We start from the raw sequence: 21,235 nt of genomic DNA on the forward strand, positions 1-21,235 counted from the left end.
ATGTCTTATTTTCCTAATAAATTGTATTTTCAATTATTAAAAATTGCAATTGCTTTTCATACTTGCATGTTTATGATGCACTTTTGTGGTGTTGACAGATAATTTTTTTTTAATCTCTGAATGGACAATATATTCAAGGAAAAGATCTCTTCACCATTTCCATATTTCTGTATTGGCGAGTGTGATTGTTTATTTTTCCATGAGGAAGATAAAAGGGTCAGATCCAGAGATGCAAATTTAGGGATGTCCATTTTCCCTGTCAGTGAGACAACTGCCCCTCATTCTGATGTTTTTACTTTCTACATAAAAATCTATTCCATTCCCAATAGCACTTATAACACCTATAATAAAAGAAGAAATAAATAAACATTCTTTCCTTTGAAAGATGGGTCTATTTTCTGCACATTACACTCTAATCTATCACCAGGAAAATATCGCTAAACATTCTGGCATTAATATGATTGCCTGCAAGTCAATACAGTCTCTGCAGAAAAGAGGTTTTTAGCATGCTAGTCATGAACTCTGTAAAAGCCATTTAAAGAAACTACATATTTATTGAAAAAAAAAGTTTACAAGTCCATAAATAACACAGGCTGCTTTTATGAATTAGAGCATAAACTGTAAAACATGCGCATATAACTTCCACCTTGTAATACAGTCATTTTTCGCCCTTTTTATCAGGCAAATGGAATTCCTATGTTTACTTTTCAAAAGCAAATAAACTATTGTTATGGCCATTTTATTTAGTAAACAAATGCTGCATTTCTGTTATAGAGTGGTGGATCTTTTAGCCTTTCATCAAGTTTTGTATAATATAAAAATGGAAACATATAGAGGAAATTTGATACAAAGCTATTTATTTTTTCAGCACAAGTGTTTCAGGCAAATTGGTAAAACCATTATAGTTTATTCATGATGGTAATTTATTATTCTGCAAGTGCCAGTATAGGTAAACAATTTTTTCCTAATTCCAGCTTATTTATATTACCCAGATTTCTATCTGAATGTTGTATGGCAAACATGACTAATACCATAACAGTTTCATCCACTGATGAACTTTAATATGTAAATAAAGCATATAAGTGTTTATGGCCTTCCAATTCAGTAATGGGTACATTGAGAAAATAAAGAAGGCAATTTAAGCACTAAAGGAATGCTTCTAAGATTGACTCTATAATTGTAAATAAAAATAATTTCTGAGTAGGTGTCTAAACCTAAATTTACACAGCAAACGAGAAGACAGAAACAATTAATAGACATTTCACATGTAATCTTTTGGCAGGAAAGAGAATGATTTTACTGTCAACTTTGTTCAATGCATGCAGAGATGGATTGTTCTTTGAGCTAATTTCAATGAAATACATCATCAATTTAACAGGATTACAGAAAAATGTTATGATTTTATGGTTGCTTTTGTGGAATTTAACATGATTATTTCTTTCTTGTTATTATTTCAACAATGAAGTATTGTATATATAAAGTATTCTTGTTAAGGTTATTTCAAAAGGAAACAATTTAACCATTCGCCGCCCGGCCTATAGCCATTTGGCGGTTGCAAAAATGCTCTAGCTTTCCGGGTGCAGGCCATTTGGCGTCCTCCCGCACATGTGCAGTTCGTGCGGTTGCAGAGCCGCACAGCGGCGCGATCTGTCACCGGCCGTGTACCTCGGACAGGGCCAATGACAGATCTGAGTACAGGCCCCTGTTGCAGGTACCATGTGACCTGCTGTGACCAATCACAGCAGGTTACATGACAGTTGTATACAATGGATGGCTTCATTCATGCCATCCATTGTATACTAGTGCCTAGCTGTGAATGGTCACAGCAGGTCACATGCACATGTCATGTGATTAGCTGTGGCCAAATCACAGCTAAGCACAAAAAAAACAAAAAAAACAAAACCTGAATGAATCGATTTCATTCAGGTAAATGCTTGCTTATAGCAAAGTAATTCTTTGCTATAAGCAAATTGTGTAAAAAAAAAAAAATACTGATCACTTCCCCAAAGTAGTACAATGTTACTATGGTAACATTGTACTACTTTGGTCATAGTAAAATATGAAAAATAAATCTTAAAAAAAATAAAAAAAAGTAATAAAAAATCATAAAAAATAAAAAAAAATATATTTTTTTTTTTCATACTGTCACCAGTCAGTGTCCCTGTTCACCGGCATGCCAGTTATATGATGACGCTGTACTGCACTGGTGACAGTATGTAAAAAAAAAAATAGTGAAAATAATTTTTTTAATTTTTTCATTTTCCGAAAAATCATGACAAAAAAAATACAACTTCAAAAAACTTGCCATTCCTCTTATGAAGTATGTCGGACTGTCTACTCTGCAAAAAGGGGTCATTTGGGGATATCTGTACTATTCTGACATTCTTGGACCTCAAGAAATTAGATTGGCTATCAGTACTTCAGGATTGATCAATTTTCAGATCTATACCATAGTTTGCGAACTCTATAACTTTCCTACAAACTAAATAATACATCCTTATATGGGTTATTTTCACCAAAGACATGTAGCAGAATACATCTTGGCCTAAATTTATGAAGAACAATTATTTATTTGTAAACTTTTATAACAGAAACAAAGAAAAACGTGTTTATTTTTCAAAATGTTTGGTCTTTTTTTTGTTAATTTAGCAAAAATAAAAACCCCAGCGGTGATTAAATACCACATAAAAAAAGTTCTAGTTGTGTGAAGAAAATGATAAAATTTTAGTTTAGGTACAATGTTGTATGACCGCGCAATTGTCATTCAAATGTGAGAGCGCTGAAACGTGAAAAATGGCCTGGGCAGGAAGGTGTAAAATTGCCCAGCATTGAAATGGTTAAAAATGACCTTGTATTACATAATCCCCTTTCTTTATATTTAAAAAAGCCATTTCTTAAAAATAACTGCTTTAATTATCGTTCTTATTTTTCATAGAAACCATAATACCTCGTTTGCTAAAATAATTCCATTTTGACATTGACACATCATGAATATTTTCAGTAAATGTCAGGTCTGTGCAGACTCAGTGATCATGATCCAGAAGCCATAAAATAATAGATTGGTAAAGAGAAATATTTAAAAATCATAAAGAAAAAAAAATCAAGTAGCAAAAGCTCAACAGTTCAAATCTAAAGATGAGACTCAAAGTTGACAACGAGTATTTTACAGACAGAAGAGGACAGAATAGTAAAATATAACACTAACAATAAAACATTACAGAATAAAAAAATTTATGCAATGATGGTCAACTACAATTTTTGCATGCAAATGTATCAATTACATTTCCTTATAAAGCCTCTCTATAAAGATCACAAATTGTCCATAACCTCCTAACCTTTCTGACTATACTGAACAGCTAGGGCCTAGTGGAAAGGAGTAAATATTTTGCAAAAACACATTGGGCAACATGTATTTGTACTTGCAAGTTTAGCTTTACTATGGAAGGCATGTAGGTGCCTACAATTGTTTTGTTATATTACGTGTTCTTTATTTTTTTTTTTTATTCTTCATTCTGTTTTGACTAAACTGATGCCCAGTTTTCCAGGTGTTCAGGATGGCACCCTATTGGTGGCAGACAAATACAAGGGAAGATCAGCTTAAAGGAGCTGTCACTCACTCCATGTATGGGAACCAGAGAGGAGACTATGCCACTATTTGATTGAACTTTGCCTACTCATTCCAAGGACATGGACATAATGTATTTTTAGAACTTTTTGGCATTATTGAGGTACAAATCATGGGCAAAGGGTTACCAGGAGGCACCAGAGGTTAGAATGTTTGATTGGGACTGTAGACCATGTTGTAACTGATGTAATATGCTGACAGCTGGAATAGATTAAGTTTGTATTCATTAAAGAGAAGTTCCATTGCGATTGTCAACTACCTAGTCTGAAGTCATTGCAATACTTAGGAAAGGGGTGCATGCATGGAGCATCACTTTACATGGGTATATACATGGCCGAGACAGTGTGAAAAGAAGATGCAGCACTAGTGTCCTAATGAGCAGTTAAGTTCACCTTTTGAGGATTGGGCTGTCATTACCAGTGATTGCAGTACTAGTGTCTAAGTGCATTATAACAGCCAGCCAGTAAGGAAGCTGAGGTTATTTGGCATATGCACCAAGCAAACAAACATTGGTGACTTGATAACAAGTAGGCAAAAAACATTACAATCTTTATAAATGGGCAAACAAGCTGCAATTGTTACAATCTGTGGACTACAAATAGGCAATTGTAACAATATGAGGGAATCAAATGGTGACAATACACCAATAACAAACAGACAATTGTTACAATACATAAGCAACAATTAGGCAATCAATACAACCAGTGAGCAAAAACTAGGCAATCGTGACAATAAATATATATCTGGTGTTGTTCTAAAATACATTCAAAGTGATATAAATCATATATACAATAAATAATGCATAGATATACAAATGTAAACAGAGAGTAAAGTGCTCATAGATAAACCAATACCAAACAGTAAAATGCAGAATAATCATATACATGGCAGTCTCTATGTGAGCATATCTAACAATCCTCTTTTATGGTGAATGATCCCAAATATTTGTTCCAACTTATATAACCACCAACGTAAACACTTGTGTAACACCTCGTATCCTCCACCATACCACACACTGAGGCTTACCAGAGGGTGTATGACTCTCATGCAAGATGTCAAACAGCGTTTTTTTGTACAGGATGTCAAGATGTCACTCCACAGCTCACATCCCCACTTCTCCTCCAGTACCACAACAGCATAGAAAGAAATATAAAACAGGGCTAGCATGCTCCCAATAGTGTAAAATCCAAGTTAAACATTTATTAAAACAGGTTAGAAACACTTACAAAGGAAACTGCATACAGCATACAGCTGTATGCTATTTCACCATCTTGAACAAACAAGAGCAGTTTAACTTCTTGAGTGAGAGAATAATTTTTGTGAATAGTAACCATTCATATTCCATTTTGTACTATTGTGATAGCTGTGATGGCCAAAACTATCACATGGTACAGGTCGTCAGTGTTTGGCCCCAGTACTATATGATCTCTGTAACCAATCACAGAGATTACAATAGTACAAAATGAATGGCTATGAATGAAAGCCATTCTGTACCGTTTACAGTGGTCACATGATACCAGGCCAGGCCCAGTACAACGATCTATCTTCTACTGGACACAGTGAGTGACAGATTGCATCAATGTGTGTCCCCTAGGGTGCGCAAGAGGCGTGCACCTGGAGGACATCATTTGACATCCACCCAACATTGTAGTGCTCCTGACTGGCCATCATTTTACAATAGGCTGGGCCGGAAGTGGTTAAACAAGTCTGGGCCTTTAACCCCTTGTCGCCAGTGTCTCCCGGCCCTTTAAGGGGTTTGTGGGTCAGGGTGCCATTGTCTAGCCTGTAGAGGTCTGTGTGTCTCTCCGTGGATATGCCTCACCAGACCATCACTGACCCACCACCAAAACGGTCATGCTGAGCGATGTTACAAGCAGCATAACATTCTTCACAGCTTCTCCAGACCCTTTCATGTCTGTCACATGTGCTCAGGGTGAACCTGCTCTCATCTGTGAAAAGCACAGGGTGCCAGTGGCGGACCTGCGAATTCTGGTGTTCAATTGAAAAAGCCAATCGAGTTCTATGGTGCCAGGCAGTGAGCACAGGGCCCACTAGAGGACATCGGGCCCTCAGGCCACCCTCATGAAGTTGGTTTCTGACTCTCTGGTCAGAGACATTCCCACCAGTGGCCTGCTGGGGTTAATTTTGTAGGACTCTAGCAGTGCTCACCCTGTTCCTCCTTGCACAAAGGAGCATACAGCAGTCTTACTGATGGGTTAAGGACCTTCTACGGCCCTGTCCAGCTCTCCTAGAGTAACTGCCTGTCTCCTGGAATCTCCTCCATGCTCTTGAGACACAGCAAACCTTCTGGCAATAGCAGGTATTGATGTGCCATCCTGGAGGAGTTGGACTGCCTGTGCAACCTCTGTAGGGTCCAGGTATCGCCTCATGCTACCAGTAGTGACAATGACTCTAGCCAAATGCAAAACTAGTGAAAAACAGTCAGAAAAGATGAAAAAAAAATTTAATTGGCCTCCACCTGTAAAACCAGTCATGTTTTGGGGGTTGTCTCATTGTTGCCCATCTAGTGCACCTGTTGTTAATTTCATTAGCACCAAAGCAGCTGAAACTGATTAACAACCCCCTCTGCTACTTAACTGACAAGATCAATATCCAAAGTGTTTAATCAACTTGATGCTATACTCTGATTAAAAAGCGTTCCTTTAATTTTTTTGAGCAGTGTATAAACTGCTAAATACCTTTTCTCATCAGCAGTTAGAGAAGTGTGACTTCTATAAGGCCCAGCAGAGCATTGCTTAAGGCTTATAGGAAGAGTTTAATTTCTGCTTTAGGAGGATGCAGAACCCCTGACCTGTCCAGACAGTGCTGATTGGGCCTGTGCTGATCACATGCACTCTCCCAAGAAAAAAAAAACTCTTTAGCAATACACACCAAACTGGGCAGGTGAAGAGTGACTCCACTTAATATGTCTTATCAGGAGATAAGAGTGGGACATTGGAAGAAGGGGAGGATCAGAGAAGTCAGGATCAAACAGCCTGTTTATACAATGCAGAGAATTAACCCCTTAGGTTCCACAGTGAGTATAACAAGCATGCTGTACTGCAAATACAGACTGATTTTACTGTTTTGGGTTTAGTAACACTTTAAATAGACATTTTTGTGTAAATTAGTTGAAACATACAGGAGCCATTGTTTCTAATACTCCCAAAATTACCTTACTGAATATGATACCATGATTTCATAAACAAATTAAGCAGGGACTACAGCATCACTTTTTGACCAAGGCCTGTACCATTATTGCTAGGCATCGGCAGGTTCTAATTTTCTTTAGTTTACAGAATGTATGTATGAGCTAGGCTCCATTCTTTAGATGGAACTAATGCTATCCTAAGACGGGGGCTTTTTTGATCCATATCTTATTATGTGGTTTATGAAGTAGTTGGGCTACAGATGTCTACTTTATAAAGGTATTGAAGATGTATGGAAGATGCAGAGATTTAGTAGAATTATACACACAACTCTGCTATTACTCAAATATAAACTGTATTCAATTGTTTATTATATTACAAGATATTCTCATTCAGTTGTTCATATGTGCACACTTATTTTCCATATGTGTGGTATTTATCTGTTTTTGGTACCGATATAGTATGAATTCTGTTGTTTGCCTTTGTATCATAATGAATGTGACCTATTTATACTCTGTAATTTCCCTCTGCTAAAATTAAGAAAATAAACAAATAATTTGTTACATAGTTAATCTCATTGAAAAAAGATACTAGTCCATTCAGTTCAACCAAGAAATTGCATTGTTGAAGTTGAAATGCCGAGGAGTTAAATGGAAGATGTTCAAAGATACCCCACAAAATGGTGCTATGAAGAAAGCTAAGGCAGCTGATGGCTCATAGAAAAAAAACATATGGCTGCAGAAATTCATGAAAAATACAAACTTTTGAGTAAATGTTCATGTGCATGCTTTCTACCATATCACAAAATGCAGCATTTGGTGCCTTAGCAACCTGTCTCCAGGTCCAAGCCCCATCATATAGGAGAGCTTGCCCAAGTTTTGGCATAAATGAGCTAGTATTTGCATTTGCATTGGATTTCAGGTTTATTTCAGCTGGCGACAGCGAAACAGGTGGGGTCTCTAAAGGTAAAATGTGGTATACAGGAGGATGCCTACTTTCTATCTGCAATGCTAACTTGCTTTTCAGTATTATCTTTCCAGTTTAAAATTCAGATTTCATCAGGCTATTCATTATGATAACCTACTGTTAATGAGTGAACATGTATAAATCTTAGTTATATTGGAACATATTGAATGGTCTGTAGTACTTTCAAGAATTACATTTAGTACTTTTCCTTATTATCTAATGAGATTCATAGTGCAAGATTATGCTCTAGTCTTTTATTCCATTTTCTTAACATTATTAAAATCAGTCAGCTAAAACTTTTGTTTAACACAGTATATCAATTTGAAAGCCATGCATCAATTAAAAATGACATTACATTTCATGCCACTACTAACAGATAGAAAATAACTTTATTGTGCTAAATATAACGAGTTAACACATTGTTCCCTATGGCTCAAGTGGAAACAAAACTACTGTATGGGGCTTTACATAAACTGGCTATTAATTCAATATTGGTTATGTACATATTAATATTATGAAAGATTTGCAAAGTGAGGTCGAGTGCATTTCAAAAACTGGTTTAGCCACATTTTTATTTTTAAATAAAATGAATATTAGAATACTAATCACCATACTATTGCTCTCATAATATTTTCTTATTTGTATTCCTTTCAAAAAATTTTGTAAACCTGGTGTTCCGACAACATTTGTAAGGCCAATACTAAAAATCCTTGCACACCCTTATAAAGTGTATAATTTTACCAAAGTCAGATTTAAAAAAATTAAATTATAGAATATACTTGAATGGTCTATCCACTCTTCTTTCTGAAATGCACATTTGAAACTGAAGTGTGGGAAAAAACTTTATTGGGGTATTAGCTAGGAAACAGTAAAGTATCTCTAATAATTTGTGCCCCGCTGGTGGCTGCTACAATTTTCTTGAAAAATGTTACTTACATACAGCATCTAATGGTAATCTCACCACTGGCAGTATAACTGACAGTAAAGGTTGGAGTACAAAGATTACAGCGAGTTGCTCACTGTGAAGCTCCTCTATTTAGAAAATATCATTTCAAAGAATGAAATATCATTTCAAAGAATGCATGGCAGTCTGTTATATGAACATCACAATCTCCCCTTATTCAATTCCAGAATGCCATATATTCTTTGAAAACAAAACAAATCCTTACTCACAAAAGTAGGAAATACACAAGTGTTGTATTACATCAGATCACAATGTAGTGTGAGTGTTGTGTGGCCTTACCTGATGCACTACTTCATTGGCAAGCTGACTTATTTCGGGGATGGACCCCTTCCTCAAACCAACTGCTCAATCATCCTCACAATATATATATAGAGAGTAACCAGACCATTAGACCTCCCACAAGAAGAGGCAGTCTCTCCACAACAGCCAGGATCAAAAGATCATAATTCATAAATGAATACAGAGAAAAACATGGATAAAAACATATACATACATATATATATATATATATATATATATATATATATATATATATATATATATATATATCAAACTGCACATACTGTATATTCATCTATATCCCCTGATAATGATGCTCTAAGAAATATGCTCCATGCCCAGCTAGAATTACGGTATATAGAAAAAAATTATATGATAATATAAAGACCATATTATTATATTAGTAGAATGCCATCTAAATGTGCTAAAACTATTTCAATTACACTCAGGCATCTGCTGTATGAAACCTGCTTTTTGGAAGTCAACAGTGATTATCTGGACAATATCTTGCAATATTACTGGATTATCTACAGTATATATGTATATGAATTCAGCATTAAACGATAGTGCAGCCATTTTTAAAATGTTGTGCCTATCAGGACTCAGGCTTGTATTATACAAGTATTTTTTAAGTGCTTAAGTTACTATGACTCATAATTGAGTTATTACTCACACAGTGGGACTAACTTCAAAGTGGAGACTTTATAGTGGTGCTTATTCTTTTTATGGATGCATGCGTTCATATCTAATTTTGAGAGAAATAGATAATGAATATATTGATAAGTATTTGTGTTTATGGTGGAACATTTGCTGTCCTTAAATGGTTTTATTTTTTGCACTGTGAACAATAAAAGATGTTTTTTATATAATTGCAGCTTTCCCTCTTTCAGACACAAAGGTTAAGTGTTTTTTTTTCTAGTTGCTGTAGTTTCTGTTGTAGTCACATATGGAGGTTTTTTTCTGATTATATATCAGGAATGCTGAGTCTCTTTATAGTTAATTTTAGGTGAAAATAAATAAATAAAAATGACCCCAAACCATTTTCGTTTCCCTTTAAAAGGGATTGTACACACCAATAGCTAATCATGCTGGTTTGGAACATTTTTTAAATAAAATTGACTGTACTTCAAATTCCATTATTTCAATCAAACTGAAATACCTTCAAAATGCCTATTAATTTTTTTTTTACATCACATTTTACTGCTGGGTGTTTAATATTTTACATAATTACTGGCACATACAGTATATTTAAGCAGAAATGATCAGCATTGTATCCCTTTCTTGTACCAGTAAGTACCAATATAAGTAGAAAGGAATGCAAAAATATTTAGACAACTATTTTTGCTACATTATCAGAGCTTACCACAACAAGCAGTGGCACTTAACAGATATAATGGGTACATAATACTAAATGTTTTATTTTCCTTTTTTTCAATATCTGTGTTTGTGTGAAAAAAAAGTAATAAGGCCAATGAGGGGGAAATTGTGGTCCAGGACAATAATGTTGTGAATTAGCCTACACGGTATGCTTTTATAATATTTAGCAAGTCAGCTGCAGTGTCCTATAGAGTGTGAGGTGCCCATCTACCCATCTAATTTCTCCTAGGCTAAAGATTTTTAAAAATTGGTAAGGTCCAAGGGCTTTTTAAAATACAAATTCTAGCAACGTATATTAGATAATCATTTCTGTACATTACTGTAAAGTAACAGTTTCTTTAAAACCCACCACCTCACCCATTTATAATAACCTTCCCTTTGCCTCCCCATCACTATTTCCCTTCTTTTTTTAAAGATGTCCCATCAATATCTGTTGTGTCTTCAAATAAGAAGAAGGAATAACTCCCCAAAGGGACACAGGCAGCAAAAAAAGGCTCTTAGTATAAATAAAATGCAAACTATTTCTAGATTCAGCATCAATTAAAGTCCACAAATCTTTTTATGTGAGGTAAATCTCAGCCTGGTGACCCAGATATTATGCAGTCACTGTGCTCTACCATTTCAAATCATCGCCATCACTTCATCAGACAGTCACTTACTGAACTGACTGTTATCTAGGTCTATAATCACATGAGTAACTAATGTAACAGGTATCTGACATCCAAGCTCTAGGCACTTTTCAATCGCCTTTGTTCCCTGGCTATGTAATCCACTAGTCCTTCTGATCTTTCCTCAAAACCTGGCAGAGGATCAACCTACTGTATCTACTCAGAAGCTTGCATAAGATCAAGAAAACAATGAGCAACAGGGCAAACAACAAACACGCATTTGCTATTAAAAAAAAAAAGATAAAAAATGTAAAGTGTAGCTGAACTTCAGAATATTGATGGATACAAGATCCTTTTTTAATGGAGGAAAAAAGATGACAAATTCTTAGTTCTGATGTCAAAATTAACATCAACAAAGCTAAGCATTAGTAAATAATTGAAAACTTCACTAATCCACAGTATGAAATCAACATTCAATTCATCAGTTGAATATGGAATTGAAAAGATATACAAGTTTGGCAGCTTTTTCAAGCTAAAATAGAAATTGCTTATCCTGGAAAAACAAAATGCCTGAATTGGCTCTAGATTCTAACATCATTTTTTTATTTCAATTTAAATAACACACAGTACCTGCAATATTGTGTACCAATGAATATCTGTAACTGCATAAAAAGATGTTGGCAAATTATATACATGTACTTTCAGAATCTAGAATAAAGTGTGACTTTTTACAAATCTCTGAATCTCCAACTGAATACATAATAATTAAGGATTAAAACTGTACTTGTGCATTTTCACAACCCTCCCTGACATCACATACAAATTTTTAGTCTTTGAAACCTGAAATAACCATTGTGAAATATGGAACAGTAACACAATGAATTGTGGTCATTTTCGAACACCAGTCTATTATTGTGACAGAAGCTATATTGATCTTTCACAAACAGAAAACAAGTAACATTCTCTCTATATGCCCATTTAGTCAGAGGTATGATTATGAAGTAGAGGACAATGCAAGCAAGTATCATTGGACCAGGTTGCACTTCAGTTACATGCAGGCTTTTAAGTTACAGAAATAAGTGTGTGCATATCGCGGTTATTTCTATCCAACAGTAAAAGACAATTATAAGATTTTTTTTAGTAAACATTTGCACCATGTTCTTTATTCAGTGATTTATTCGGTCTATAATACCAAATCAGATAACTACTACATGATATAGTAAAGTCAAGGATATGTACATAATATTTGCACAACACTTACCTGCATAGTCTGTTCTTGCATAATGGCTGTCCTCTGATTTTGTAGTTGCTGTTGTATTTTCTGTTTAAAGTAAAATGAAATTGTTAGCTGTTCTGCTAGCTCTGGTATATTTTCAACATGCATTTAATAATTTCTACATTAAATGCATAACATTGAGGCATGTCTGTTTTATGGATAAACTAATCTTCCTGGGCTCAGTTCGTAAACAGTTTAGCAGATCTTGTTCACAATTCACAAACTTTGTGGCAACCACCCTATTGAAATCTATGGGGGAGACTAGTTAGTTAAATGTGGCAATTTCTATTAGGCAAGCCATAAGGATCTGCTGCAAGCCCAAAACACAAATTTTATTTTTTTACATGTTTGTCTTAGCATAGCTCTATGTTTGACCCAAGTATGTTTGAAGTGATTGTAGCCATATTAGTGCATTTGCAACAGAAACAATTGAGTACTGTCCATGATACTTTTTTTTTTGCACTAACATACAATTTTGAGGACAAGCTTTCGGGGTATGTCCCCTTCTTCAAAGTCCAAGCAGTACTGTACAAATCACAAAGTTTCAGCAGAATGTTAGAAGAGATGAAGAAAAAAAAAAAAGAGAGAGGCTAGAGATAAGATACAGCCAAAGCGAGGGGGGAGGGGAGGGATACTACACTCACACAGAGGGAGTCAAGCTAGCTAATAGTCATAAAAAACTGTTGGATAATGAGTGAGGAATCCCATGTCCAAATTACGGCCGTTATCTCTTGTGTCAAATAGAATTATCATTCTTAGTTCAAAAGTTTTTCTTTCCTGGATGGATTTGAAATTTCCTTTAAGAACTAAAATATTGAGGTCTCCCATTGTGTGGCTTGGTTGTGCAAAATAGTGTCCTACAGGTGTGCAGAGCTCATCTTCTTTATGTTCCTTGATGGTATGTCTGTGCAAATTCATCCTTGCTTGCAACTTCTGTCCTGTTTCGCCAACATAAGATCCTTTGCTGCATTTCAAATCCATCCAGGAAAGAAAAACTTTTGATGTGTTTAGATATGATGTGTGCAATAGAACAAAATAATTCTGATATTACTTAATAGTACATAATAAGAATACATACATGCATGTAACAAAACTGCATTTTTTGCTATAAAAGTATTTAGATTATCCATACATTATATCTATCCTTATATATATTTTAAGGAAAGCCCTAGAGAATAAAATGGGGTTCTTTTTTAAAGTTAGCCACAATTTCCAGGCATTTAAGAACCTCATCCTCAAGAATCTATCCCATGTAGTACCTTTCTCTGCTAATACCAATTGCTTAAAAAAAAATTGTGCTTATTTGTTGTTTGATCACAAAGGTGTGTTTCAGAGTCTGTTTTGCACTAGGCCTCAAAGACGGAAGAAAGTTTTCACTTTCAGTCTGCTTGAGTTATCCAATAAGGTGCTATCATTTAATTCAAAACTTCACTCCCTCAAGGGCTGTTCTTCTAATACAAAGTTAAGTTAAAGGTACAGATAGTTTATGTGTGTCCCATTTTTGTTTCTGGTTATTAACACCATTTTAAAATCAACTATTGTCTAACTTAATTTAGGACTAAGGGCCACAAAGAATTTCCAAGAAGACCTGATCCTCACTGCAGATAGGCTTATTTTCCCAATTACAAAAGTGTGAAATGTTCCTGTACTGGATGGCTATCTAGAAGTAGAGGAGATGGTGTACAGTAGTGTGACAATGTAGAGAAATGTTGAAAACAAGGGTAAGGAGCAAATTAATTGTACCCGATTGAAAAGCAATTCAACAATGGTAATGGTGGTGGAAAATTCATTATTCTGCTTTTCTTTTAGACATTTCCTTGATCTGCTATATTCAAGTTCTGATAATTTATTGGCACAGTCTTGACTCTGTCTATACACGTAGCAAAAAGGTAAATGAAAATTAACACTTTCAGCCAGTTAACAAATGGTTTATTGACAATGTAGAAGTGGCCATGTCAGATAACCTGAGTCTACACTATGGCTAGATAAGTCTATCAGGTGGGTTGCAGATGTTGTTCAATATTTTAGTAACCTCTGCTAAAAACTGAATTTAATAGATAGCCTTGTGTTCTCTATGACTGACTATATGCAACTCATATCTGAAGCAAATAATCTTGTATGAACGTCTGATTATTCCTTGCCAAAAGATTAGATTTCCCCATATATGAGCACCTTTTCACTCCTTAGGGTTATTCAGTAAAGAAGTGCAAAGAGCAAAGTGCAGATTGTAGAAATTGTAAGCAAACAGTATCTACTTTGCTGGTGTCAAGATAGCAAAGTAGGTTTCTGCTTAGTTGCTATGGATATTGCATTTTGCAGTTTGCGTACTTTGTACACTGATATCCTTTCTGGTTTGAATATTTTTTGTACTTTTCAAAGGTTATATTTCCAAACTGTTGTTCAAACAATCAACTTTCAGGTCTTGGTTAAAGGTTAACATGGTAATACAAACTAACTCAGTGAACATGACATCCTTTAAAACACAACTCAACTGTAATATTTCTAATGCAAAAAATATTCCAACATAATTTTTTGGGAAATTAGTAAATTAAAAAGTTAATATTAAAATTGGTAGGAACATCAACTAACATATGTTTCCACTTCAAAAAAGTTCCTGAAATACATTTCATGTTTCCTGCCTTATAGACTTTGTATGAACATAGAAAACAGCAGCTTATTACAGCTTTTGTCATTGATTTTCATGGAACTGCAGACAGTAGATACAATTTAACTATAAATAAAGACACTAACATCAACCTTTGAAGTAAAATTTGGCCAAGGACTTTTATTATTGGTTTCAATAAAATATTTCTTTGTTAAAATATAATAACAACAATAACTTTTAAACTAAATATAAAAACCAGACTCAGTCACTATGAGTCGAGCCATTTTCAGAAATCCACCATACATTTAACTTAAAGAACTGTCTCCCAAAATCCAGTTGGGACATCCACCCCCCCAGACCATGGCCAATTATATACATCTTTGTAATTCACAATTAAATATATCTAAACCAATTGCAGATAAATGTACCTGTCACGTACCTGATGGGAGACTGAATTGACGAGGTCGGCCTCACTTGTGTCACTAATCCTGAGCCCGCTGAGGTTGGAACAGAGGGCATCTAAGGACCAGGGGGACAAGAGCGCCAGGGTTTTGCTTGCGGCTCTTGCAGATTATGACCTTGATAAGCAGGATATCCTCTGATTTGGGTACTGTGGAGATAGACCAGGCAGGTACAGTGGATTGCCAGATGCACAGCAGAGCCAGGTATGTAGCTGTCAGGGGTCGGGTTTTCTGCCGCGATACGTCGGGCGGCGTATGCGCAGAACACTGACACGCTCTAGCCAGCGGGCAGCGGGACCTGGGCTATCGCGACGGCCGCGCATGTGCACTCGCGATCGCGGACACATGCCTGGCACCAATGACAGCGCAGGGCGCGCTATTTAAACAGGACATGAGGTATCTGCAATTGACGTTTGGTCTTATTGTCCTGTTCCTGTAATCTGATCTGTGAAGCTTCCTGTTGCCGACCTCTGCATTGATCCTGACCCTGCTGATTGTCTCCTGCTTGACCCCTGGCTTGACCCGACCATTCTTCTGCCTGATCCTCTGTACCTCACTGCCCGTTAGTTGCTGAACCCGGCTCGTGACCTTGGCCATTCTCTGCCTGCTCCTCTGGTACCTTGCTGCCCGCACGTTGCTGACCTGGCCTGCCTGACTACGCCTTACGTTACCCTGATGGTCCATCCATCCTGCACGGACCAGTCCCTGCTGCTAGGCCTACCAGCCTCTTTACATCAGGCTCCATTTCCTGCACACCTCTGACGGTGCTCTCTACCACTGCCAGACGTACTCAGGGGTCACAACCTGGTCTTGGTCTGCTCCAAGTCCATCCCCACCATCAGGGGTCCTGGTAAATAAGCAGATTGGGACTTAGACCCTGAACCCTGAGGAACCCCATGCTGTGGGTTGCTAGAGATACCGCCAGGTGGTGCATGACAGTAGCCAGGACACAGGACTGGAACGGAGTCGTAGGATAGCCAGGGTCATAACAGTCGGGAAGCGCGGTACAGGATCAGGAGGAAATGCCAGAGTCAGGAACAGAGCTGAAGTCAGGAACCGGGGGGCAGGACACGGGGGAAGCTGAAGACCAGTCAGCACTGAATGAGCACCAAGGTGCTCTTTAAATAGCCCGCCCAGCGCCGACAGGCACGCCTGGGTCCTAGTGCCCACCTGCCTCTATGTCTTGTCGTGATCCTGCACATGTGCAGATTCACGTGCTGCGGCGATCTTCTTGTTCCCTGACAGTACCCATCAGGTCTGTATAAACCAGGAAGACCACCTTCTAATTCTGTATGCCTAAAGGAGAAACTTGACATGATAGGCATACATTTTTGTATAGCTCTGTTCTCCCTTTTTCTTACCTTTTCAAAAGGCATCGGAGTGTCTAACCATAAGAGCCTAGGTGCAGTTGCAGAAAATATCATTACTGTGCTAGGCAAAATCAATTTTAACTGTTGGAGATCATGTTTAATGGAAAAGATTAAATCTAGGGTTTTTTGCTGACCTATGTAATTTCCTCCTAAATGTAATACCAATATGTCTGGTGACAGCAAATAATTGTATAGTCTTCCTAGTTCATAAAATAAATCCTTTCATAGCATTCCCCTATTACCACACTAAAATACTTTAAATGAATTGTCACTAAAACACAGTGCGAACCATACCTAAAACGCAATATAAATAAAGTTAAGACCTAACATATAATTTGTAACTATTTGAATGCCATCTTCCAATTTTTTTAATTGAACTGTTCCTAAACTAAGTTTGGATGCTTCAGTGGCGGCCCCAATATGAAATGAGTGTGATGAGAACTTTAAATGGTCTAGGCCCAGAGATATCAAGCATTTTTTAAAAATGCTCACAAACTGAAATTGCGTCAATGGGAAACTATTTGCATGAATGAACAAAACATTGTCAAGCTTAGGATGGTTTAGCAAATATTGCTTCATTAGATAGACTGGGCAAATAGCTGAACCACCATAACCATTCAACTTATCCATACCCGTTGATATATCCTGAAATTTTAAAGCAGATCTACCTGTCTTTCTGACCAGTAAAGTTTTGGATATATGGCATGCACCAAAAAAGGCCAAAGAAAAAACTGCTTAAAATAAATTGGCTTCATAGGGGGAAAAGCACACGGAATGCATCGCATTGCATAAATCAGTTAATATGGCAGGAGTAATTGGCCGTCGACTATCCAGCACAAAATGTACTTTTTTATAGTCTTTTAAAGCTTGCTTTACTGAGAAAAACCTATTGAAAGAAGTTAAGTTATGTAATTTTTTGAAAAAAGGAAACTCCTGCCATCAATTTGTTAATGTGCGACCAAGAGTATTGTTTATCCATTACATGGTCTAGAAATTATAGAACTAAATGCTCTGAAATAGATAAGTAATTTTGGTTTTGAGAGTTCGCAAAGGTCTGCCATAATAACCAAGCTGGACAATAATCTGACCATGTCGACGGTGCCACCGAATTTTTAATAGAATCAAATACTTTATTCAAATGAGCTCCCAAAGATGCTGTGGACAAACTGCTCCCTGTCGGTCCGCCTCTTGTAGTAACGAACAAAAACACAGCATCTGTGGACGAGAGAGAGAGTCTGCCAAAATATTGTCCTTACCTGGGATGTAGGAGGCTTTTATCCCTATATTTAATGATAAACTGAAAAACTAAGTGTCTAATTAGAGTAATTATTGGAGGTGACTGACGATAAACAGTTAATGGTATATAATACACCTTTATTATCTGTTCTAAAAATAACGCTTCTGTTTCTAAATTTACCACCCTGTATTTCCAGTGCCACCAAAATGGGGAATAGGTGCAGCAAAACTATATTCTTCAAATAATTCTTTCTTTTCCACCTATCATGCCAAGGGCCTGCACACCAATGTTTTCCCCAAACTACAGCAAAACCTATTGAACCTGCTACGTCTGTGGAAAGGCAAACTTCTTAATCTAAAATGAATTTATGTTGCCATAATGATTTACCATTAAAGTAAATAAGGAATTTCTGCCATACTAACATATCCTCCCTGAGGTCAGCAGTAATTCGACTATGTGAGTACAGAGATTTTAGACCTGCAATAGATAAATACAAACGCCTGGGAAATATCCTACCTACAGGCATAACTCTGCTGGCAAAAGCTAACAGACCTAAAAGCAATTGCATTTCTTTTAATGTAGCTTTTTTCTTCCTGATGAATGCAGTGAGCAGAGCCTGTAATTTTTTATACTTAAGTTCAGGTAAGCTAAGTTCCATAGAAATTGTATTAATGTTATGCCTAAAAAATCAATACAAGTTGTCAGATATACCGTCTTTTCATGGGCTAGAGCAGGGGTCCTCAAACTACGGCCTGCCAAAGACATTTATCTGGCCTCCAAGGCCAGCCAAAAAAAAAAAGCACCAGCCGGCAAATAGCTAGGCTGCTCGCTGGGTTCTCTCAACCGAGGCAGTCTGCAGGCCCTGGATTTCACCTGCTGCAGCCAGAGGAGCAACAGGACAGGAGGAGAGCACACCAGGCATCAGGTACAGTGCATTGCGGTGTCCAGTGTATCAGACTACAGCGCATTGCGATGTCCAGTGAATCAATGTCCAGTGTGTTACAGAGTATAGTGCATTGCGATGTCCAGAGAATCAGTGTCCAGTGTGTTACAGAGTATAGTGCATTGCGATGTCCAGTGTGTTATAGAGTACAGTGCATTGCAGTGTCAACTGCATTACAGAGTACAGTGCATTGCGGTGTCCAGTGAATCTGTGTCCAGTGCATTACAGAGTATAGTGGATTGTGATGTCCAGTGCGTTACAGAGTACAGTGCATTGCAGTGTCCACTGCATTGCAGAGTACAGTGCATTGCGGTGTCCAGTGCGTTACAGTGTACAATGCATTGCAGTGTCCACTGCATTACAGTCTACAGTGCATGTAGGTGTCCAGTGAGTTACAGTGTACAGTGCATTGTGGTGTCCAGTGCGTTACAGTGCACAGTGCATTGTGGTGTCCAGTGCGTTACAGTCTACAGTGCATGGCAGTGTTCAGTGCATTACAGTGTACAGTGCATTGCGGTGTCCAGTGCATTACAGTGTACAGTGCATTACAGTGTACAGTGCATTGCGCTGTTCAGTGTGTTACAGTGTACAGTGCATTGCGGTGTCCAGTTTATTACAGTGTTCAGTGCGTTACAGTGTACAGTGCATTGCACTGTTCAGTGCGTTACAGTGTACAGTGCATTGTGGTGTCCAGTGTGTTAGAGTGTACAGTGCATTGTGGTGTCCAGTGCGTTTAGTGCACATTGCATTGTGTTGTCCAGTGCGTTACAGTGTACATTGCATTGTGTTGTCCAGTGTGTTACAGTGTACATTGCATTGTGTTGTCCAGTGCATTACAGTGTACAGTGCACTGCAGTGTCCAGTGCGTTACAGTCTACTGTGCATGGCGGTGTCCACTGCGTTACAGTGTGCAGTGCATTGCAGTGTCCAGTGCGTTACAGTCTACAGTGCATGGCGGTGTCCAGTGCGTTACAATGTACAGTGTATTGCAGTGTCCACTGCGTTACAGTGTACAGCACATTGCAGTGTCCACTGCGTTACAGTGTACAGCACATTGCAGTGTCCAGTGCGTTACAGTGTACAGTGCATGGTGGTGTACAGTGCATGGCGGTATCCAGTGTGTTACAGTGTCCAGTGCGTTACAGTGTACATGGCATTGTGTTGTCCAGTGTGTTACAGTGTACATTGCATTGTGTTGTCCAGTGCATTACAGTGTACAGTGCACTGCAGTGACCAGTGCGTTACAGTCTACTGTGCATGGCGGTGTCCACTGCGTTACAGTGTGCAGTGCATTGCCGTGTCCAGTGCGTTACAGTCTACAGTGCATGGCCGTGTCCAGTGTGTTACAATGTACAGTGTATTGCAGTGTCCACTGCGTTACAGTGTACAGTACATTGCAGTGTCCAGTGCGTTACAGTGTACAGTGCATTGCGGTGTACAGTGTGTTACAGTGTACAGTGCATGGTGGTGTACAGTGCATGGCGGTATCCAGTGTGTTACAGTGTCCAGTGCGTTACAGAGTACAGTGCATTTTAAATATTGTATTGGTTTTTTCCTGTTTTTTGTACTACAAATAAGATATGTGCGGTGTGCATAGGAATTTGTTCATATTTTTTTCAAACTATAGTCCCGCCCCCCAACAGTGTTAACTGGCCCCCTGTTTAAAAAGTTTGAGCACCCCTGGGCTAGAGGGACTCCAAATTGTTGGCATATCGCACAAAATATAGATAACAACTCTTGACATTTTGGCTCCCCCCGGTGCCCATAAAAAGAAAATCATCTAAATAATGTATTATGCAATTAGAACCGGACTGTTTGATACCACCCATTCAATGAATGTAGAGAAAACTTCAAAATAAGAGCAGGACAATGAGCATCCCTTGGGGAGGCATTTGTCAAAAAAGAATGTATCCTCAAAACCAAATCCCAATGAATTAAATGGTTGAGGGTGGATGGGAAGTAACCGAAAAGCAGATTTTTTTATCTGCTTTTGCTAACAATTCATTTTTACCTAAAGATCAAATTTTTCCAAAGCCTCATCAAATGATGTGTATGATATCGATGAGCAAACCTTCAGTATTTGATCATTCATAAGGCTCCTATGAGAAAAGACAAATGGTGTATGAACCTATAAGAGCCCTCTTTTTTCTTAGGAATAACCCCTAAGGGGGAAATACGGAAAAAAAGATGGGCTGTTAAACGGACCTGCGACTCTACCTTCCTTTAATGCTTTAAAAAAATTTCCCTGACAATTTCTCTTAAATTATGTACTAATTTTAAATTGTCAGCGTTAAGACAACCTGAGCCTTCAAACTTGGTAGCACAAAACCAAATTTAAATCCTTCAATTAATAGATGGGCCGTCCGTTGGTTTGG

At 37.5% G+C, this 21,235-nt stretch overlaps 1 protein-coding gene across 2 annotated transcripts in view; it reads right to left on the reverse strand.

Annotated features, from left to right (window-relative positions):
* TMEFF2 (transmembrane protein with EGF like and two follistatin like domains 2) overlaps window positions 1-21,235 on the reverse strand; it is a 924,328-nt gene that overhangs the window by 260,821 nt on the left and 642,272 nt on the right. For both annotated transcript variants that reach the window (XM_089687684.1, XM_089687685.1), the window contains exon 7: window positions 12,230-12,289. In XM_089687684.1, coding sequence (XP_089543810.1) covers window positions 12,230-12,289 — 60 coding nt within the window. The remainder of the gene's footprint in view (window positions 1-12,229; window positions 12,290-21,235) is intronic.

Source organism: Staurois parvus, unplaced genomic scaffold (genome assembly GCF_062004578.1).
Source record: "Staurois parvus isolate SC_StPar_1 unplaced genomic scaffold, SC_StPar_1.0 ptg000434l, whole genome shotgun sequence".
Classification (NCBI taxonomy): Eukaryota; Metazoa; Chordata; class Amphibia; order Anura; family Ranidae; genus Staurois; species Staurois parvus.